The following is a 22312-nucleotide window of genomic DNA, read 5'->3' as shown; positions in this document are numbered from 1 at the left end:
AAACCACACTGTGAGCAGCAGCACCAGTGCATGATGGGAGTGGCGACTGGGTGGTGGTAAGCAGGAGGCTGGGGCGGGGAGGGGGAGGAACAGTAGTATGGTGGGGGTGGCGGACAGTGAAGCGCTGCAGTTTAGACGGAGGGCATATAACGATATGTTTATGTAATGTGTATACATAAACATACAGTTATAAATGTCCCCGTTCGTAGCCGCTAATTATAACAATATGTTTACTTTTGTGCTGTAACATATAGCTATAATCAGAGGTGGAAACATATTTGCGAACGCCGACCGTGTGCGGCTGTTTTTTGTTGGATCGTCTGATCAGTCGGAAGTTGCACTGCGGAAGAGAGTAAATGCCTATTCAAAATGTAATTATTTTTGGATAGCTCAACATGAATTTCCTAAGGGACCGTAGTTTATCGTGCATTTACCAGTAGAATATGGCGCGGAGAAAATATTTCGCCGCATGCAACTTCCGTCCGAACTCGACGAAAGAATTCGTGACTGTGAACTCTATTTGGAAGAAACATAAAGAAAATTAAATAACTTCATGAAGGAGTGAGACATAGATTCTATATTAAATAAATAGTCCATACACCAGTTCCATTTAAGTCTGAATTTATGGCAATTAATAGACGAACTTACACTGCAATGAAGGATTTAACATGGATGCCGTTTTGACTGGCACTTCTCGTAATGAAAACAATTCCTTCGACGTTTTCACATACACGTCGCACAATAAATCTACTGCTAGGCACTTTTAGTATTACACATTTACTTTACACTAAAACAATATTATTTTTAACGATAATAATACGGCGGCAAGACATGCGCGTCCGACACAAGTTACAGGAGACAAGAGAAGAATGAGTAACTGTTCATCGAGAATATCTCGTACATCAAAAAAAAAATGTGTAAAAAAGTGTTCTTCTTCTGTCCGTTTTTCGCGCCGCAGTTTTCAAAGTCAATAACTTACTGCATCTCTGACGGCGCTTCGACAATAAACAAGTTACGTCTCAGGTCGTTCACCTTTTACATTCTCGCAACATTATTTGCTAACTGTAGCTGTTGCTGAGCGACTGCTCGATTAGTGAATGATTTAAAATGATAAGGCAATCACATAATGTTACAGGCAGGAGAGAAGATGGGGAGGGGAGGGGAAGGGAGGGGAGGGAGAGGGGGGGGGGGGTAAGTAGTGGAAAGGAGAGAAACTAAAAAGAAATTAAAAGACTGTTGTGACAGTTAAATGACTGCTGTGTAGTGCTGGAATGGGAACTGAGGGGGGCTGGATGGGCGAGGACAGTGAATAGCGAAGGTTGAGCTCAGGAGGGTTATGGGAGCATAGGATATATTGCAGGGAAAGTTACAACCTGCGCAGTTCAGAAAAGCTGGTGTTGGTGGGAAGGATCCATATGGCATAGGCTGTGAAGCAGTCATTGGGATAAGGGATATCATGTTTGGCAGCTTGTTCAGCAACAGCGTGGTCCAGTTGGTTTTTTGGCCACAATTTGTTGGTGGGCATTCATGAGGACAGACAGCTTGTTGGTTGTCATGCCTACATAGAATGCAGCACAGTGTTTGCAGCTTAGCTTGTAAATCACATGACTGATTTCACAGGTAGCCCTTCCATTGATGGGATAGGTGATGTTAGTGACCGGACTGGAGTAGGTGGTGGTAGGAGGATGTATGCAACAGGTCTTGCATGTAGGTCTATTACAGGGGTATGAGCCATGAGGTAAGGGATTGGGAGCAGGGGTTGTGTAAGGATGGACGAGTATATTGTGTAGGTTCAGAGCTGTTTTCCTTTTTTACTACTTTCTTTTGCATACTATACTCAATGTCCAGCCTTCTTTCTTTTGTTTCCTGTGTTTCTCTTGTTGCCTTACGAACTGCACTGCATGTTCTACTTACAAGCCACGCTGTATCAACCGTCTTGGCTGCGCGCAACGGACGGCCACAAGACCACGCTGATTGTTGGTGCAGCATCCTATGTCCCACATTACTCCCGCCAATATAATTAATCCTGTACTTTCAAACTGATCACTCTCCCTGTGTCAGTTCCTGTATTTTTGCGTGTTATCTCCCACACCTTTCTGGTGGCACACGATCTTGTATCTATACCTGCGAACCCCTCCCCACCCCCCACACTTTCTCTGTTCTATCCCTGTTTACACTCACTAAATCCACCTCATCCAGTGACATTTGCTGTTCCCCTTCTTCACGCTTATCCGCCCTCGAAACTGCTACCCAGAGTAATATACATATATTTATTAATTATTAGTTATTCTCTACTTTGATCCTTGTGACTTCTCGCCAATTTTAGTGAGTTTGTGCCTTCCGCTATTGTCTTCTTGCTCAGATTTCATCTCGTTTTTTCCCCTTGTGCATCATTTTCATATTTTTCACACATATTTGAGTGTATTTTTGCGTAATTTTTTGGATGTAATTCTACTTTTTTACATAATTTTTCGCTCCTTTTGCACCACCATGGATCCTTGCTCTTTCCATCTGCGAGAACATATCCTCCTATATAAAAGATACCAACCATTTCCTCCACCGACTCTTCACAGTTTCTGTCCGTTTACCACACAATGCCCTGCTCGTCACTACTGATGCCAGGTCACTGTACACTAACATTCCTAATGCCAATGGCCTTACTGCTATCGAACACTACCTTTCCAGATGCCCTATGGATTTCAAACCAACAACTTGCTTCCTAGTCGCCATGACCAACTATATCATCATCCACAATTAATTCTCCTGTGAAGGTATTACCTACAAATAAGTCCGGGGTACGGCTATGGGCACCCGCATTGCACCATCCTATGCCAACCTATTCATGGGCCATCTAGAGGAATCCTTCCTAAAAATCCCAAATCTAAACCCCTCACCTGGTTAAGATTCACTGATGACATCTTTGCTATCTGGATTGAAGGTGAGGACACCCTATTCACATTCCTCCAGAACCTCAACAACTTCTCCCCCATCTGCTTCATCTGGTCCTACTCAACCCAACAAACCACTTTCCTAGATGTTGACATCCACATCAAAGATGGCTACATCAGTACCTCTGTCCATATCAGACGTACTAACCACCAGTAATACCTCCACTTCGACAGCTGCCACCCATTCCACACCAAGAAGTCCCTTCTGTACAGCCTAGCCACCTGTGGTCATCACATCTGCAGCGATGAGCAGTCCCTCTCAAAATCTACCGCAGTTATCCTCCCAACCTTGTACAAAAACAAATCTCCCGTGCCTTATCTTTCCAGTCTACCACCACCTCCCAAAGTCCCACAGTCCGGCCACGGAGGAGCATTCCCCTCATAACTCAATACCATCCGGGACTGGAGCAACTGAATTACATTCTCCCCCAGGATTTCTATTACCTCTCGTTGTGCCCTAAAATGAGAAATGTCCTGCCTACTATCCTTCCCACCCCTCCTACAGTTGTATTCCGCCGTCCACCAAACCTACACAATATACTTGTCCTTCCTTACACAACCCCTGTTACCAATCCCTTACCCCATGGCTCATACCCCTGTAATAGACCTACATGCAAGAACTGTCCCGTACATCCTCCTACCACCACCTACTCCATTCCAGTCACTAACATCACCTATCCCATCAAAGGCAGGGCTACCTGTGAAACCAGTCATGTGATTTACAAGCTAAGTTGCAACCACTGTGCTGCATTCTATGTAGGCACAACAAACAAGCTGTCTGTCTGCATGAATGGCCACCGACAAACTGTGGCCAAAAAACAAGTGGACCACACTGTTGCTGAACAAGCTGCCAAACATGATATCCCTTATCCTAATGACTGCTTCACAGCCTGCGCCATATGGATCCTTCCCACCAACAACAGCTTTTCTGAACTGCGCAGGTGGGAACTTTTCCTGCAATACATCCTACGTTCCCCTAACCCTCCTGGCCTCAACCTTCGTTAGTCACTGTCTTCATCCATCCAGCCCCCTCTCTGTTCCCATTCCAGCACTACACAGCCATTATTTCACCGTCACACCCAGACTTTTAATTTCTTTTTATTTCTCTCTACTACTATCCCCCCCCCTCCCCACCCCAGCCTTCTGCTTACCCCCACCCAGTCGCCACTCCCATCATGCACTGGTGCTGCTGCTCGCAGTGTGGTTTCAGTTGCCTGAGGCTGCAGACGTGTGTACAAGTTGCGTTTGCGTGAGTGTGTGTGTGTGCAGGTGTGTGTATGTATGTATGTGTGTCTATTGCTGACAAAGGCCTTAATGGCCAAAAGTTATAATTGTGTGAATCTTTTAGTTGAGCCTGTCGCGACTCAGCATCTCTGCTATACGGTGAGTAGCAATTTTCCTACTCTAATATCGTTGCATTCCATCCTGGATTTTCCATTGTTTGATGCTGTGATTTATGCATACCAGCTGAGCCCAACGTGGGCAGAGACTGGCAGCACTGTTATGTCACTGCACTCCAATCATCCACAGTGTCAACCCCCAGCAGCTCAATGGAAGGCAAGGGCACCTACCTCATCGCATGGGACACCATGGGCTGTTCATCTCACATCTAACTTAACGAGTTGTCAGAAAGTATGTGCCTTGCCACTGCCAAAAATTCATGTGATTCTGTAATCTTACCAACTTCGGCTAAAGCTGAACAAGGCCAATGCTCTCGTTTTGCCATCACGGTTGCGTGTTAAACGGACAATCGTGTCCCTAATGAACGAGTCCACATACAAGGTAGCATAGTGGCAACACTCAAACTGACACTTGTGTGAGAGTCTTGGTATCTCAGCAACCCATGCTGGGGTGCTTGTGGTACTGGTGAAACTTAACTGTGCCACCACCACATGGATTTGATGATCAAAATACTGTGTGAGCAACTGAAGAAGATCCTCAAAGTAATGTTCCTAAGGGTTGGTAGAAGACTTCAAATTCTGGACAATTTCACACAAACCCTCATCATTGGACAATCACAAGGCAGCTTCATCAACTGGATAAATGAGTGAGAGGGAAATGCATCAGGCGCAAGGGATAAGGATGTGGCACCCATAGGCTCTATCTGGCTGCAGGCAGGGGCAGCTGTGTGAAGTTCATGATAATGTGGAGGAGTGGATTGCAAGATAGAACACAGGATGAGGGAAACTGCTGAGAAAAGCATCTGGCTGCAGGATGAGTGATTTCAGTTCCTGGAGCAGTGCTGGGGATGGGTGTGTGTATGGAAGATGGAGATTAGGAGGATTACATGATCGAAAGTCATGTTGCAAAGGTAACTCCCATCTATGTAATTCAGGAATGCTGGTGTTGGAGGAAGGATCCAAACGACAAAGGTTGTGAAATTGAGCATGTTGTGCTCAGCAGACTGTTTTGCCAGTAGATGCTCAACTCTTGACCTTGACAACTGTTTGGTAGTGGTCATTCATCCGGGAGGACAGCTGGTTTGTGGTCAAGCCCATACAATATACTAATTAGAAATGATAGCATATTTGGCGTATGACATACTGCTTCCTCAAGTAGCCCTTCCTCCAATAGGACAGGCTAAGCCTGTGACAAAGTTGGAATAGGATGTGTACTTCCTGCCTCTCTTTCTCAGCTGTCCTGCACCCTTCCCCAGCCTTTGCTCTCGCTCCCCAGTGCCTTTCTCTCTTCACTCACTGCAACAGATACAATCTCTCGTCTGAATTCAGCTGTAGTACAGGCACAATGTAGTCAGCTGGGAAAATGTATCCAATACGATGTGTGTTTATATTGTGTTAATTCATAGTTCTGAAAAAGGATTCATCTGAACGCTACTAAAGTTTTCAGTCTTTTTTATGGTCCTACAGCACAGCACCTCTACTATTCAGTGAGTCACCTTTACTCCTTACATTATCTATGTTCCACTAAGATTTTCCATCATATTTACTCATATATGCCAAGAACAAAAGTTAACAATAGTTAGTCTGTACATTTCCTCCAGATAGTCCACATAGATCACAATATGATTTCTACACATTTGGGCCACTTAAAGTGGCACTGGGAAGACTTGAAAACGCTTGACAACAATCAGCAACTGGCATGGTTCTTGCATAACTGACTGTGAACATTATCTACTAAATTTCACAGAACATGGGTCAACAAGCTAGCACCTATCCACATTCCCCCAGAATCTCAACACTTTCTCCCCCATTTGCCTCACCTGGTCCTCCTCAATCCAATAAGCCATCTTCCCTAATGTTGACCTCTAGCTCAAAGATGGACACATTAGCACCTCTGTCCATATTAAATCTACTATCTACCTCAAAGATGGATACATTAGTACCTCTGTCCATATTAAATCTACTACCCACCAGCAATACCACCACTGCAACAGCTGCTACTTATTCCATACCAAGAAATCCCCTCTAAATATTCCAAGAGTTTCTCTGAAGCCTTCACATATTGAAATTATCCTTCCAAACATGTACAGAAAAAGATCTCCCATGCCTTATCCCTCCAGTCACCTATGACATACCCATTGTCCGGCCACAAAATGGCACGTCCTTCGTGACTCAGTACCACCCAGGACTGAAGCAACTGAATCAAATTCTTCATCAATGTTTCAACTACCTCTTGACATATTCTGAAATGAGGAATATCCTATCCAATATCCATCCCAGCCCTCCCACAGCAGTGTTCTGCTGCCTACCAAGCCTATGTGATATCCTTGTCCATTCCTATTTAACCCCTGCTCTCAACCCCTTGCCTCACGACTTATACCCTTACAAGACCTGTGCCATCTTCTATGCTATCAAAGACAGGGCTATGGGTGAAAGCTGTTGTGATCTACAAACTGAGATGCATCCAGAGTGTTGTTTTATACATGGTCATGACAACCAACAAGCTGCCTGCCCGCATGAATAGACACCAACAAACTCTCACTAAGAGACAGTTGGACCACCCAGTTGCTGAACAAGCTGCCCAACACAAGGTTCTTTACTTCAATGACTGCTTCACAGCCTGCACCATCTGGGTCCTTCCTACCAAAACCAGCTTACCTGGATTGCACATGTGGGAACACTCCCTGAGTACATCTTATGTTCCCATAACACCCCTAGCCTAGCCTCAACCTTCGCTAGTCCCGTTCTTCACCTGCCAATCCCCTTCCTTGCTCCCACTCCAGAACTATACAGCCTTCTATTCCACAATGGCACTAACTAGTTTTTCCTCCCCTCCTCTACTCCCCCCCCCCCCCCACCTCTGACTGCATCTAGCTGTCCTATCCTGTCCCCACAACATCACTGCATGCTCCTGAGCAGCCAGTATACCTTCCCCCACCCCTACCCCACTAGCACCCTCCTCCCTGGCCAGCCTTCTTTTTATCACCTACAGATTGCTTCTCCCATCAGGCACAGATGCTGTGTGCAGTCTAGTCTCAGCAGCCAGAGACAGTGATCGTGTGTGAGGGTTGTGCTTGTGTTTTCTGCTTTAGCAATAGGACTTTTGGTTGAAAGCTCAAATGTGTAGCAGCCTTTTCGTTGTGCCTCTCTGCACTCAGTGTCTCCTATATATGGTGACTAGCAGTCTACCATTTTATAATACTGTCATTATTACATCCTGGATTTTCCATTATTTCATATGACTTGACACATGTTCAAGCTCTGATCTGAAAATGGTACAGTGCTTACAACATTGTGTGATGAATCCACACACATTTCGCAGCCAATGAATGTCTCTGAGTGTTAGTGTAGTGAAACAAGAGTCCGTCATTGGCACCTGTCCTTTTGTGCACAGGAACAAGGCTCAAATAATTCTTTCCAAAGCCTGTGGATATATTTGGAAAGGCTTGAAATAAAGTCTCAGTTGTAAAAAAAATCCATTACAGTTTTATTATACTTATGTCTAATTTCTATTATTTATTATGTTTTACTTTTTTGGTGATGGTTCTTTATGAAATCACTCTATATTACATTAATGAAATAGTATTATTTGTTTAATATACTGTGTTATATACTTTTTTGAGTAAAACTTTGGATTCCCTTTGCATTTCAATATTGTGTGGATGTAAACATTAGGCTGCACTTCCTGTCATTTTGTTACCGTAAACTTTATTTGGCTGTATGATTTGTTTCCTTTGCCAACTCAAAACCAAATTTTCACCTTTCACTTTAACATAGACTTTGGGCAGCATTACAGATCAGTTTGTAATCACATTCCAGCCCATACTACACTTTAACCCACTTTCCCACATTTTAAGTACCACAGAGTGATTTAGAGTCCTTTAGCTCTATGTTTAGTTAACTGCCTGTAACTGGTACACACAAAAATCTTTTGATTCACCTCCAGTATTCAGTGAAATAAGGGAGCTCTAGATCACAACACATTATTATGCAGGGGATTAAGAACCATACGCACAAATCTCTCGCCATACTGTCAAAGACTGGTGTGTCAACCTCATAAATTCCTTTTTTATGCAGTTACCTAAAATACACACACACACACACACACACACACACACACACACACACACACACACATACACAGATTTATAAAGGCACTTGTTCAATTACTGGCTAATATGAAGTTACATAGGATTATAATAAAAGCAATATAAAAACAGAAATAATTTTACTACTAGTCACAAAATTCCAATTGTTGTTAGGTACTAACATGAATCCTACCTATTTGCTGCAAGGTTGTAAGGACATGCTGCAAACTGATCCAATGTCACCCCTTTCCAGCTATCGCCTTTGTAGCACAAAGGCAGCTCTTCTCGAGTAGCTACATGACCACCACACCAGTGCCTTGAGTTTCGCCATGTGGCTCCCCGCTGTACATGACGAAATTCAGAAAGGTATCGACTAATTGGTTCTCTCAACAACGTGATGTAAAAATACCTGAAAAAATTATAATTGTCAGACAACACTTAATTCTATAATAAATTAACGAAGAAACGGTAACTTTGAACCAACATACCGTCTTTTGACTTTATCACCTTCATTTTTGTCAAGTTCTGAATCCACACAACTAGTTAATTCTGTCCAGTCTGCGTGAAGGCCACATTTCCATCCCGTGGAGTATCTACTAAATAACCAAATTTCCTTGCGGTTTGGGCGAAAACAATAACAGCGTTTCCTTTTCCTTTGACATGTGCATGGCCTCTCCAAATCCAAGTCTCTCACCAAGTGCCTTCCAAATGACGTACCTCCTGTCTTTTGAATGTGCAGAAAGACCATAACGTCATGAGCTTTCATATCAAACTGGAAATTTTCATTAAGAACATCATCGTAACTTAGGCCTGGATTTGATAATTTCGAACTCAGTGGTTCTGAATGAGTTTGCAAAGGTTTTCCTAAATTATCTTGAATAGGTGTGCGAAACGTCCACTCCGACCATGCGGTTTCTCGTGACGAGAGTGCGCAAACTTGATCTGGACAGAAGTACCCAAAATAAACAATACCTGTCACCGCCAATAAGACACATACAAATACAAAGGTGCGAAATTTACTTTTGGGGCGGGATTCCATTTTGATCTCATAAGTGACGGACTCACGAAGTAGAAGTGCAAAATCACTATCAAAAACCTGGACTTCGACACTTTTCTTTGCCATTTCTTTACGCAGTGATTTTCATAAAAAATCCAGCCATTACTAAACGTTATACGTTTATAGTTCTTTCCAGGCGTGTGAAAGTTCCTTTTCCTCTTGCAGGGGAGGACATGCTTTCCCTCTGATAAACTGCTTCAGTAATCACATAGTTTACGATACGGAAATGACTATTTACTTTTGACATAAAACATTGTCAGTACCACACAACACAACAGCAGATGACATCTTTGTGACGCCAATCAAAGATAACAACTGCAATGTGTTTGTACTACCCTTGGTACTACCGCCATGGCACTACCAGCGTAAAAAATTTCTTTTATGCAATTCTTTTATTACTATTTGTGCGTAAATCGTTCAGAGTGTGAAATTATTTAATAATGAAGTCTTCTTGAAGTGCTAAACACTGCGATTATCGCACTGTAAGCTGACGGTGACAGATGAGAAATATGTCGTGAAAGTTCGTAGTAGTCTTTCGTTTGGTACACTTTGGAAATTTGAGTTTGCACGTGTATTTGTTTTGATTTTGTGTGCCGTGAAAGTTTCGCAGTGGAAAATGGTTCGAAAATTAAAATTTCACGAACAGAAACTCCTGAAGAAAGTTGACTTTATATCATGGGAAGCAGATAATAACATACATGAAGTTAAAGTCATGAGAAAATATTGTATTCGGAAGCGCGAAGATTACACGAAGTAAGTATGTTTTCAGAAAAAAAATGTTGTGTTGGATTTGTTTAAATTATTTGCTGCTTATTTTTAAAACACTCTGACTGTCATAGCAGTATACTGTTTTTAATTATGTCCGGATGACAATAGGTGACCAAATAAACGAAATACATCTTGCAGATGTTTTTTTAATCAAGTTCTGGAGAGTGTAAACTTACTCATGATTTTTTCACCGTTTGTAAAGTGTTTCATTAGTTCATGCATTCAACATTATTTGAGGTCTTCTTCACCGTATGATTCACCACTACCAGTTTGACATCCGCTGCCGGAAGAAGGCCGCCTCCAGACTTCTACACTTGTGGCATTGGTCTTGTGAGCTAGAAATTAGTGTAGAGAAATATATTTAATCTTGTAGTCTACGGTAATGCCATTGGATAGGACAATAGCCATCTAATGGTGTCAGTTTCACATGAGATTTGAAACATGCTAAAGTATATCAACAACAGAGAAAATATTTATACTTCTGAAATTTTCCCGGCGTATTTCTTCTTCTAATAATTTCCGGGTATGCAGCCGGATCCCGTCGACATTCTGCCAGAATGTCGACGGGATCCGGCTGCATACCCGGAAATTATTAGAAGAATATTTATACTAATTTCAAAAACACAAATGTGCTTTGATACGCAAATCAGACTTCTGACGTAATACTTTTGTTAATACTATCATCTAAGTGTTAATATACATTAAAAATGAAAACTGAGTCTGGTACCGTGCCTTCTTTTTGTTACCGAACCTATGTTAGATAATGTGTCCTTAACATCTAGTGTCAAAACAACAGATAGCCTAGTCTAGATTGAGTACTATGATGTATAAAACTGTAGTTCAAATACTCATGATTTTCAGGCGGTATTGATGTGACTGTGAAATGATTGTACCAATCATTTGTGATATCCTGCCGTTTTTTTTCTTAACCAAGAAAAATACTGCTGATCATGCATAACTTAAAAAAAACTAGTGCTCAATTTTAAATAATAAAATAAATCAATAAATAAAAGAAAGAAATAACAAAACAAAAATGTGTCTCACCAACAAAATTGTTTGTGTTTGTACCCACTACATTGAGGAAATGTGACCACAAGTATATGTTTTACGATTGTCAAGAAAAGTTTTCTTGCACTCTGAAACATACTGGTTGTTTGTTGTGTGGGGGGTTTTCCATCATCACAGGGGGACAGTTACATTAGGTTTTTCAGCAGTCAATAGCTAACATAACAAGAACTATAAATATAAATAAATTTTATTTATTTGTTTTAGTTTTCCGTTCTTTATTTCGCATTCCACTGATCCATGTTGGGATGAATTCAAGGCTGTGGAATATCATCACGATAAAGAAAGTTGCTACTCTCCAAATAGGGTCATTCCATGTCGAGTCACCCAGGACTTGACACCAACCATGTCAGATTTTGATGAAACTTGGTACAATTACTTCTTTTATCATCCTGAAAGCACTTGTAAAATTTTTTTGCTCTATCTCTTATAGTTTTTTTTTTATAAATTTTTAAAGTTTTTAGGTTTGGCATTGTTTCAGCAGTCGGAAATCGTAACTTAAACGTGTCCTCACAACTAAAAAAATTTGTATATTAAAGAACACTCAAGATATCAGTATAAATTTAGGAATAAGTTTGTGTATTATATCTAAATGTTAAAAAAATTACCATAAAGATATATTAAAATCTGCCAAATAAAAAAAGTTTACAGGTTTTTTATTTTTTTTAGCTAATGGATGTTTAGTTTTACAAAAACTGCAATATCTAGAGTCTCAGACCTGATAGAAAGCTCAAATTTGTTTTAAAATACTCTTAATTGTATAGGGTATTAGATAAAATAAAAATTATGTTGGCTGTTTAACCTGTTTAATAGTTATCTAATTTTTAAAATAATATTAATTATATTTTAAAAATAAAAAGTAACAAGTGACTTAGACACCGAAAATAAGTTTTTGTCTTCTTGGAGTAACAATAGAAGCTTGGATTTTGTTTTGTTGCTCCTGTGTTTTGAAGTAAAAAATTATTACAGTGTTAAATAGTGCTTGGGTAGTATTTTATTAAGTTTATTCGAACTTTCAGTAAGTACTGTTACTTAGTTTACAGAGATTCTTTTCCAATATCCTATAAAAGTAACCAGAACAGTAATCAGACCAAAAGTGAAATCAGTATGTCAGATATTCAAACCTATAGCGTTGTTGTTGTTGTGGTCTTCAGTCCTGAGACTGGTTTGATGCAGCTCTCCATGCTACTCTATCCTGTGCAAGCTTCATCATCTCCCAGTACTTACTGCAACCTACATCCATCTTAATCTGCTTAGTGTATTGATCTCTTGGTCTCCCTCTACGATTTTTACCCTCCACGCTGCCCTCCAATGCTAAATTTGTGATCCCTTGATGCCTCAAAACATGTCCTACCAACCGATCCCTTCTTCTGGTCAAGTTGTGCCACAAACTTCTCTTCTCCCAAATCTTATTCAATACCTCCTCATTAGTTACGTGATCTACCCACCTTATCTTCAGCATTCTTCTGTAGCACCACATTTCGAAAGCTTCTATTCTCTTCTTGTCCAAACTAGTTATCGTCCATGTTTCACATCCATACATGGCTACACTCCATACAAATACTTTCAGAAACGACTTCCTGACACTTAAATCTATACTCGATGTTAACAAATTTCTCTTCTTAAGAAACGATTTCCTTGCCATTGCCAGTCTACATTTTATATCCTCTCCACTTCGACCATCATCAGTTATTTTACTCCCTAAATAGCAAAACTCCTTTACTACTTTAAGTGTCTCATTTCCTAATCTAATCCCCTCAGCATCACCCGATTTAATTTGACTACATTCCATTATCCTCGATTTGCTTTTGTTGATGTTCATCTTATATCCTCCTCCACACACTGTCCATTCCGTTCAACTGCTCTTCCAAGTCCTTTGCTGTCTCTGACAGAATTACAATGCCATCGGCGAACCTCAAAGTTTTTACTTCTTCTCCATGAATTTTAATACCTACTCTGAATTTTTCTTTTGTTTCCTTTACTGCTTGCTCAATATACAGATTGAATAACATCGGGGAGAGGCTACAACCCTGTCTCACTCCTTTCCCAACCCCTGCTTCCCTTTCATGCCCCTCGACTCTTATAACTGCAATCTATAGCAATCTAACTGCAAACCTATAGCGTAGGGTTATTTAAAAAATCTGTTTCCAAACAACCTACACACCTTCAAAAATGTTACAACCGGTATCTGAATTGAGTGAGGAAGAAAAAGATTTGATCCACTTACGACCTGGAATTAATCTGTGTGAATTTAAGAATATATGTTCACACCACGGCTACTACTTTTTAAATGTTTCCGAAAAGTATCAAACATGTGTAGATCCACTAAAAAAAAACACAAAAAGCCCATCAAAAAATCGTTGAGAAGTGTACGCTTGGATCTTTCTAAACAATTACTGACAAAAAAATATTAGCATAAAACTTGGACAAAAGCTTTGCTCACCACGTCGTAACTTTTGTGAGGAAAAATTAAGAGTTGAAGTCAATGAAAGTGAAACAGATGATGAAGTCATGGTTGAATTAGAATCATTGGAATCCAGAAATTAATCCCTCGTACAAACAAACATTATTCTTGATAATTTAGGTTTAACACCGATAAAGCTTCATGGCTTGTCAGAACAAAGTAAAGGGTCTTACTTTAAAAGAAAGGTTAACAGTATTGAAAAGAGTGCAAAAAAGGTGGTTTCAAAAGCATTAAAATGTGATGGACCAAGTTCTAATGATGACGAAGAGGGTACAAGTGTGGTTGAGAAAGCAAAGGATTGTGATGTAATGACTTCTCTTATGAAAGAGAAGATTTCATCTGTTGGGAGGTCTAGAAAAATCCAGAGTCTGACCTTGGCTCCAGATTCTTGGAGTCGAAATAAAGTGATGAAAGAATTTAATGTGAGTACATGGTGCGACAAGCTAGAAAGCTAAAATCTGAAAAGGGTATTTTGGAAACTCCTGGTCCAAAAAAAGGTAAAACTTTTTCTGAAAATACAGTAAGACTTTATGAAAAGGATGAAAGTTCCAGAGTGCTACCTGGAACAAAAGACATAGTAAGTGTTCAAAAAAATGTGTACATGCAAAAAAGACTCATTTTGTGTAACTTGAGAGAACTCTATTATTCTTTCAAATGGGAGAATCCCGAGGTAGAAGTAGGATTTTCAAAATTTTGTTTCTTGAGACCTAAATGGTGTATCCTTGCTGGTGCTGCAGGCACACACTCACTGTATGTGTATGCAGTATCCACCAGAATGTTAAACTATTACTGGATGCTGTGAAAATTGAAGAATCTTATAAAGACCTAATTAAGATGCTTGTGTGCAACACAGAAAACCAAAACTGCATGCTACATCATTGCGACAGCTGTCCTGCAAATACTACACTAACTGAGTACTTAACTGAAAAACTAAGTGAAGATTATGATTTAGAAGAAGAAATTGTAATCAGTCAGTGGGTTAACACAGACAGGGCAGAAATGATCAAACAGTCTATCAGTGTTGAAGACTACATTTCTTTATTGGTTAGGTCATTGGAAAAGCTCACCCCGCACTCGTTTATAGCAAAATCCTAATCAGCAGCTTTTAAAAGATTGAAAGAAGACCCACCACCCAAAACAGCAATTATTGTGATGGCTTTCAGTGAAAATTATTCCTTTGTTATACAAAATGAGATCCAAAGTTACCACTGGAATAGAGGTGGTTGTACTCTACACCCAGTTGGAGTTTTTCTAAGAAATGAGGAAAACAATGTTTTTGTTTCCAACCACTGTTTTATTAGTGATGACCAAGAACATGACACTGGTTTTGTTAACTTTGTACAAAAAGAAATTAGAAAGTGGCTGTCATTACATCATATTGACATTGACTAAGTTCGCTACTTTACAGATGGTTGTTCTGGGCAGAACAAAAATAGAAACAGTTATAAAAATTTGACTGAACACTTGAGAGACTTTAATTTGAAGGCCCAACACACTTTTTTAGCAACAAGTCATGGGAAGTCAATTTGTGATGGCCTAGGAGAAACTATTAAAAGAATTTTAAGGAAAGCCAGTCTACAGCTTTCAGACGAAGAAAAAATGACAGCAATCGATGTGTACAAGTTTTGTAAAAAAATATTGAAAACATTCATTTTAACTATATTGACAAAAAAGAAGCTGATTTGCTACGGTTAAAACTAGAAAAACGTTTTTCAGCAACCCGAACCATTCCTGGAACAAGAAGTTTTCATAACTTCAAACTACTTCCAACAAACAACCTTGAAATTAGAAGGACTACAGATAGTGTAAAACCCTCCTTAGTCTTTTCTTTCCATTCTTCTTCTGATTGGGTTCGTGTTGAACCATCCATAAATAGCTATGTGGCTGCAAATTATGATGGTAACTGGTACTTTGGACTGGTAAAAACAATATTCAATGATGAAGAAGATGCAGAAATTCTATTTCTACATCCTTCAGGACCAGCTGCATCATTTTATTGGCCTGAAAGAGAAGATACTTGCATAGTGCCTTTGGAGCACATAGTCTGTGTAGTAGATGCACCTCAATCAAGCGGCACTGGAAGAATGTATTTCAAAAAAGACTATCAGAAGAACTGAAAGCTCTTGGATGAAGTGGAAAAACAGTTTGAATCAGCATTAATGTTTATTAAAAAGGCAAAATTACTCAAAAAATTCAATGTTTCAAGCAATCAGTTGGGTTATACATAAGTGTCGTAAGTACACTATCTTTGTACATATCTTTGTACATAATTGTAATGTAATCTACTATAATTAATAAACATGTTAAAAAGCCATCATTATTTTTGTTTTATCAAGTAGCCTATATGTTTAAGAGTAAATTAAAACAAATTTGAGCATTCTATCAGGTCTGAGACTCTAGATATTGCAATTCTTATAAAACAAAACATCTGTTTAAAAAAAAAAAAAAAAAAAAAAAAAAAAAAAAAATACATATATTTTTTTCATAGAAAATATTAATATATTTTATAGTATCATTTTTATCTCCAAATATGTATAATAAACAAACGTGCTACAATAATACATGATGTTATCTAAAAGAGTTTTTAAGATAAGCAATTTTAAGGTTTTGAATACAAATTAAATTTACCATTTCCGAAGGTTCGGAAAACGCAAAACATAAAAACTTTAAAAATTTATAAAAAAAAAAACTATAAGAGATACAGCAAAAAAATTTGCAGGTGTTGTCAGGATGGTATTAGAACCATTTGAGCCAAATTTCATGAAAATCTAAGGAGGTGGGTGTAAAATTTATTTTTTATTGGGTGATTTGATATGGAATGACCCTATAGGCCTAGCGGAGATACTGAGTTGCAGATAGGCACTACCAGAAGACCATTACAAATAAACTTTCGGCCAGCAAGGCCTTTGTCATCAAAAGTACGACACACACACACAGCCTATTGTTTGGCGGTCATGTTATAGATTGACTGGTGATCATATGAATTGCTTTTTTTTTTACCTTCTTTTTAAGTCTGAGCATCGAAGTTTGCCAACTGAGCTGTTTAACACCTTTAAAACTTTGTCACAAGTGGGGCAGCTAATTGACACAACACTGAATGCCCACTAATGAGAACTCTGTGAATTCTGCACTTATTTCCTTTTGAAAACATTGAATTCACACTATTTGAACAATTATCTGTGTGATGAAATGTCAGCAAATGTTACATTATCAATACTTATTTATAAAATTGCAATAAAAAACCATCACGGGTGGAACAAAATTGCCATACGTGGAAGTCATGTGAAGTAGACTCTGTTTTAAATTATAGATGATTCAGTAAGTAACATACTTAGTCATCACTTTATATAATAATAAAAATATAGAAATAAATGTGTAGGCAAGTTTTGCTATCAATAATATAAATTTCTGTGCTTAAGTCCTGAATATCCAATTATTGTAGTTTTAAAAAAAAAATCCACCACCAAAAAAGCTATGCAGATGACTATTCACCCACTTTCAAAAAGTGCAAATTACCTGAAAAATCATAATGTAAGGTGTTATTAACATGTTTGATGTTTGTATTGGGAGAATAGGAAGAACTTGCTCAAAGCGTGTGTAGGGTATCTCCTTCTCATCAACTTTGAGCACCTTCTCTGAGGCCTGTACAGTCCTTATAGACAAAGGTAATCTTTATTTCTTAGTTTTTCTTCAATAATCCTCTGTGCAATTGCAGTGTAACTGTATTTGGCTGATTTCCTTCTTGCAATTTGAAACTTGAACAAAATAAATATTCTTGGCATAATCTTTTCCATTGCTGATTCCATATCTGTATCTTGTTCAAAATGCGTGTCTGTATGTCTTCAAGATATGATTGTTCATCTCTTGGAATCTATATAGAAGAGAGAATGTACACGGCTGTAAGTTGAAAAACTTGATTTCATTATCTGGATATTCTTTCTAAAGAAAAGCTTCCTTTACTGCCTTGTTCATACGATGTGTCTGCCAGATAAGTCTTTTTCTAGTTGCTAGATCTGCAATAGACAGATAACCACCTGCTGATTTTTGTCACTTGTGAAAAAGTTTAATATTTTGCAAATACTTTAGGATTAAGGAAGGCCACTTACCAAAAAGTAGAAACGTTTTGTCAAGAACAAAGTTGACAACCCAGTGGCACAACATGCAGTTGAGCACAAAATGTCCAATTTCAAAGGCACAATCTGACCTATCAGGATCCTTTCCTCCACCACCTGCTTCTCTGAACTACACAGATGGGAGTTAACCTTATAGCATATCCTCTACTCCCTTAATTGTACTGACCTCAAATTTCATGTAACCCATTGTCCCTACATCCTCCACCCAACAGTTCCCCCTTCCTCCATCCTGTCACCCCATTCCAGATTGTGCCCCGCATCACCTTCATTGTGTGTTGCTGCAGTCGTGCCATCCCTTATATGTGCCACCCCTCCCTCTCACATTGTTAACCAGCAAGCAACTGCCTCCCTCCTAGCCCCTAGCCTCCCACCCACCAGTTCCTGCCCCTGCCTCCCTCTCCCACTACGCATCCCCCCTCCCCCAACACTACCCGTACCACAACTAGTCCACTTTCTGCCAGATAACATAGCATTGGCACCGTCAGTCTATCTGGCACCATGTAGGGGCACAGGTGTGTGCCTGTGTGTGTGTGTGTGTGTGTGTGTGTGCGTGTGTGCATGTGTGTGTGTGTTTTTTGGTTGGGTGGTTGTGGAGGGGGGGGGGGGAGGGGGTGTTTCAGCTTGTCATAGGATAAATCCAAAAGCTAGCAATTTTTCTTTATTTTGTGTGTGCCTGTCAACAACTGAATGCTTTTACTTGAGTAGTCTCCTTTAGTACTAAAGTATTTACATTCTACTATAACTTTCCTACAAGTTTAGTATTTTGAGGAGTTTATCACCTGTAGTTTACAAGATGAAGTTTTCTCGTCTACTTTTTAGTCAAGCTCCCCTTGCAAGATTTTTTTGACTGCTGAGTTTTCTGAGGTGCTGGAAAGAAACACCTTTTTTATCTGAGAATCAGTTTTGCCAAGGGACTGAAGACATTTATACGATTGTATCTGGAAAGCTTCAAGTGCAGATTTTATTTTAACCATGTATTTCCTTTTTCTTTCAGCTATGTTCTGATGATGATCAGTTACTAGTCTTTTTCACAGAAGGATGCCTGTAACTTTGTTTTCCCATCTTCTTCTATCGATTTCTTCCGTTTTCTTTATGGATGTGATATTTGCTGGCATCTTTCAGCAACATTTCTCAAGTGCTCTGCTAACATTTTTGCCCCACTCTGTGAATTAAATAGTAATCAGTATTATTGTAAACCATTAAGACACTAGTTACACCAACTGACCTAACCTAAAAATGACAAAAAGTATTAAATAGCCGAGGGTTGAGTACCGTACCATAAAACTGTCATCAGTGGGACACAATTAGTTTCAACATTTCTACAGGGTCAGTTATATAATAAACACATCTTTACGGCTCACTATATGTTTTTATTATAGTTTCTCACACCTAACCTAAAATAAACAGAATTGCTATAATTTGTGTTGACTATTGATAGCGGACCATCAATTGATAGTATGCCTATACAGTTGCAAAGCTCAGTGATATTATCACTGACTCAGTCTGTTTTCTCTTGTCATTATTATTGTTAGTGAATTATAGTTTTGTATCAGTGTATCGTAATAAATACATTTCATTACATAAAGTGATTGCATGTCATTGTATTCATCAGGTATAGTGCCTCGTTCCGAAATGATGACCCCGATTTGTGGCACAGTGGTTAGAATGCTGGACTCGCACTCACCCATCCTTCCATAATCTGAGCTTGTCGTCTGCCTCTAATGACCTTGCTGTTGATGGAACATTAAACACTAATCTCCTCCTCCTCATTGTTTCTCTTGTCTGCAAAATACATGTTGTGCATTTCTGGTTTCGCGTCAAGACCTGTAAACAATGGGTCACATACTGCATTGTGACTCAAACTCTATGCTCCCAACTCCAACAGCGAACTCTGCCTACATCGCTTTTCCCACTTTTGTGTGCACATGTACATTCACTTCATACTGGTGCTCCAGCACCTTATTTCACCCGGCTGATGCCGCCAGGGTGGGAACCACATGTTCTCACATCATTACATCCTGAACCACACTTGTGTTCCCAGGCTCATTCGGTCTATCTGGACTGTGTATCACACAATTTCAAGCATGCATCCGCATTGCCATATCAGCTTGCCGTCTCTATCTTCACTGCCTCAACAGCCTGTGAATTTTGCTTATCCGCATATGGTGCAGTGTTCTGCACGGTTGTCTGAACTGTTTCCTACAAACTCTCCAAACCATTCTCCGGTGACTGCACCAGCTAGATTCCCTTCCACTCCTGCTGCTCCCCCCCCCCCCCCCTCTCTCTGCATGAGCCCCACCACTCTTTGGTGAGTTTGTGCTGGACTACCATGGATCTCCATCCTTTGCAGCTTCTCTTGCTTTCCGTGCTGCATGTCTGTCCTACTGCTCTTCTTTTTCCCCTCCCTTGGGGAACATGTCTTGGATGTTTCTGGAAATATGTTCTGAAGTTTCAATAGCCTGGCATCGGTACAGTCCCTCATCTGTTTTTTCTTTATTTCGTCATTCTCCATCTCCTCCCCTTCGTACACTTGGCATTCGAGGTTTCTCTTTGTTTCTTCTTCATCCCTGTGCACCCCTGAATGCCGGCCCAGGCATTTGACACATAATAAGGTACTGGGTAATGTATAATTCCCAGCCCTCAGTCGATGGTAGGGTTCACACGTAACCCCGGGCACAGAGCAGGCCCATCGAGGGGTGATTGCCTGCACTTTTATCTTCCCAGTTCCCAGTTGGTCCCTCGTATCAAGAGTTAGGAAGGTGTGAACAATCACCTGTTGAGCCCCATTCTGAGCGGGGCCTTCAGTTGGAGGGTGTGTGCCATCAGAGACACTGGCAATCATGGAGGATTTTTTTTGCAACTAGCCAATCAACATCTCAGTCTACATCTACTAAATGTAAACAGAATGAGGCTAAAGATTCAAAGATTCTCCCAGCTGCACCTCGGTTCTTCGTGGTATCAAGTACAAAAGGAGGTCAATCCTTTCGTATGGTTATCTGTTTATTATTCAGAAAGGTGCTGATGCAGTTGTAGGCCCTGTGAAATCCTGTTCTCGCTTACATAATGGGACTTTGCGTGTAGAGACTGATTGTGATTTTCAATCTCAACAACTGCTTACAGCTTCACTTCACGATGCGTGTCCTGTTCATGTCGAGGCCCATCAAATGCTGAATTCTTTCCATGGTGTTATTTACACTTGGCTGCTAGATGGTCTGGCTGAGGGAGAAATCCAAACTTCTCTCTCTGATCAGTGTGTCACTGCAGCCCATCAGCTAATGAAGAAGGTTGATGCAAGCTTAGTGCCTACATGCATTCTTTTTCTCACATTTGATTTAGTAGTGCTTCAATCGAAGATTAAGGCAGGCAATGAAGTAATCACTGTCTGACCGTACATTCCAAACCAAGTGTATTGCTACTATTGTCAAAGTTATAACCACATGCATATGTCTTGTCAAAACATGGCCAAATGTATTACTTGCGGTAGAGATGCTCATGAGGGCAATTGCTCGCCTTCTTTTCCGAACATTATCAATTGTAATGGTGACCATTCCACCTTATCCCATGAGTGCCTGGTGTACCTCAGTGAATGGGCCATCTAGAAGATCCAAGTGAAGGAAAAAGTACCCTACCATGTGGCTCACAATTTGTTGGCTATTTGAAAGCGCTGCATTCTACCATCCGGCAGTTATAGTACTGTTCTTGCTGCTCCTCACTCCATGAAGGACATGGCCACGCAGACTTGCGACCTGCAATTTAGTACTGCAGTTGTGAAATAGCCCAGTATCACAGTAGCATCCCCATCTCTCCCTCCTCCAGCTGCACAACATGTGACCTACTACTGGCAGGCCGGAAAGGACAAAAGGAATACCTTCACGAAGACTGTTTACATCCCTCCAGCCAACAAACTCTTGACTTTCATCTACCAACCATAAAGGCTCTAAGAAATCGAACAGAGGCAGTCTTCTCTTTCCTCAATTCAGTGGTGTCGCCGTGTGACACCCTCACCCAGTTGACTTCTATTTCACCAATGTGCACCGCCTGCCATTTTTCTTTCCTGGAATCTGCAAGCCGACCTAGGGAGATTGCTGACGCCTCTAGGTTTCATGGAACAGGATCCTTCAAAGGCTGGCAGTTGGCAGCAGCTGAGGTGGCTATCTTTCATTTGTTCCCTCCTCCCCATTCCCCATTATGACTTTTCTCCAATGGAACACTTGTGGAAATTATATCCAACAAGGATCAGTTACAGCTGCTCTTGAACTCGGAGCATCTGCTTATTTTCTGCCTCCAGGAAACAAAATTGCCTCCTCACAACCGCTTTGACCTCTTGTGTTTCCTTCCAGTCCACTTTGACCTTCTCCCTGAGGATGGCATTCCGTCTCATCGGGGAAT

The 22312-nt window shown here is 40.2% G+C and overlaps 2 protein-coding genes across 2 annotated transcripts in view; one reads left to right on the top strand and one right to left on the bottom strand.

The window, feature by feature from the left end:
* Positions 1-9780, bottom strand: part of LOC124596561 (heparan-sulfate 6-O-sulfotransferase 2) — a 46954-nt gene extending 37174 nt beyond the window's left edge. The window contains exons 1-2 of the mRNA XM_047135746.1: positions 8925-9780; positions 8630-8845 (exon numbers count right to left, since the gene is read on the bottom strand). Of these exons, the coding sequence (XP_046991702.1) occupies positions 8630-8845; positions 8925-9559 (851 nt within the window). The 5' untranslated portion in view covers positions 9560-9780. The remainder of the gene's footprint in view (positions 1-8629; positions 8846-8924) is intronic.
* A 150-nt stretch (positions 9781-9930) lies between these two features.
* The window catches only part of LOC124594934 (U3 small nucleolar ribonucleoprotein protein IMP3), an 85711-nt gene continuing 73329 nt past the window's right edge, over positions 9931-22312 (top strand). Inside the window, exon 1 of the mRNA XM_047133433.1 lies at positions 9931-10246. Coding sequence (XP_046989389.1) covers positions 10110-10246 — 137 coding nt within the window. The 5' untranslated portion in view covers positions 9931-10109. The remainder of the gene's footprint in view (positions 10247-22312) is intronic.

This window comes from Schistocerca americana, chromosome 2 (genome assembly GCF_021461395.2).
Source record: "Schistocerca americana isolate TAMUIC-IGC-003095 chromosome 2, iqSchAmer2.1, whole genome shotgun sequence".
NCBI lineage: Eukaryota > Metazoa > Arthropoda > Insecta > Orthoptera > Acrididae > Schistocerca > Schistocerca americana.
The sequence above is the reverse complement of the archived record's forward strand: the minus strand, read 5'-3'. Positions and strand labels throughout refer to the sequence as shown.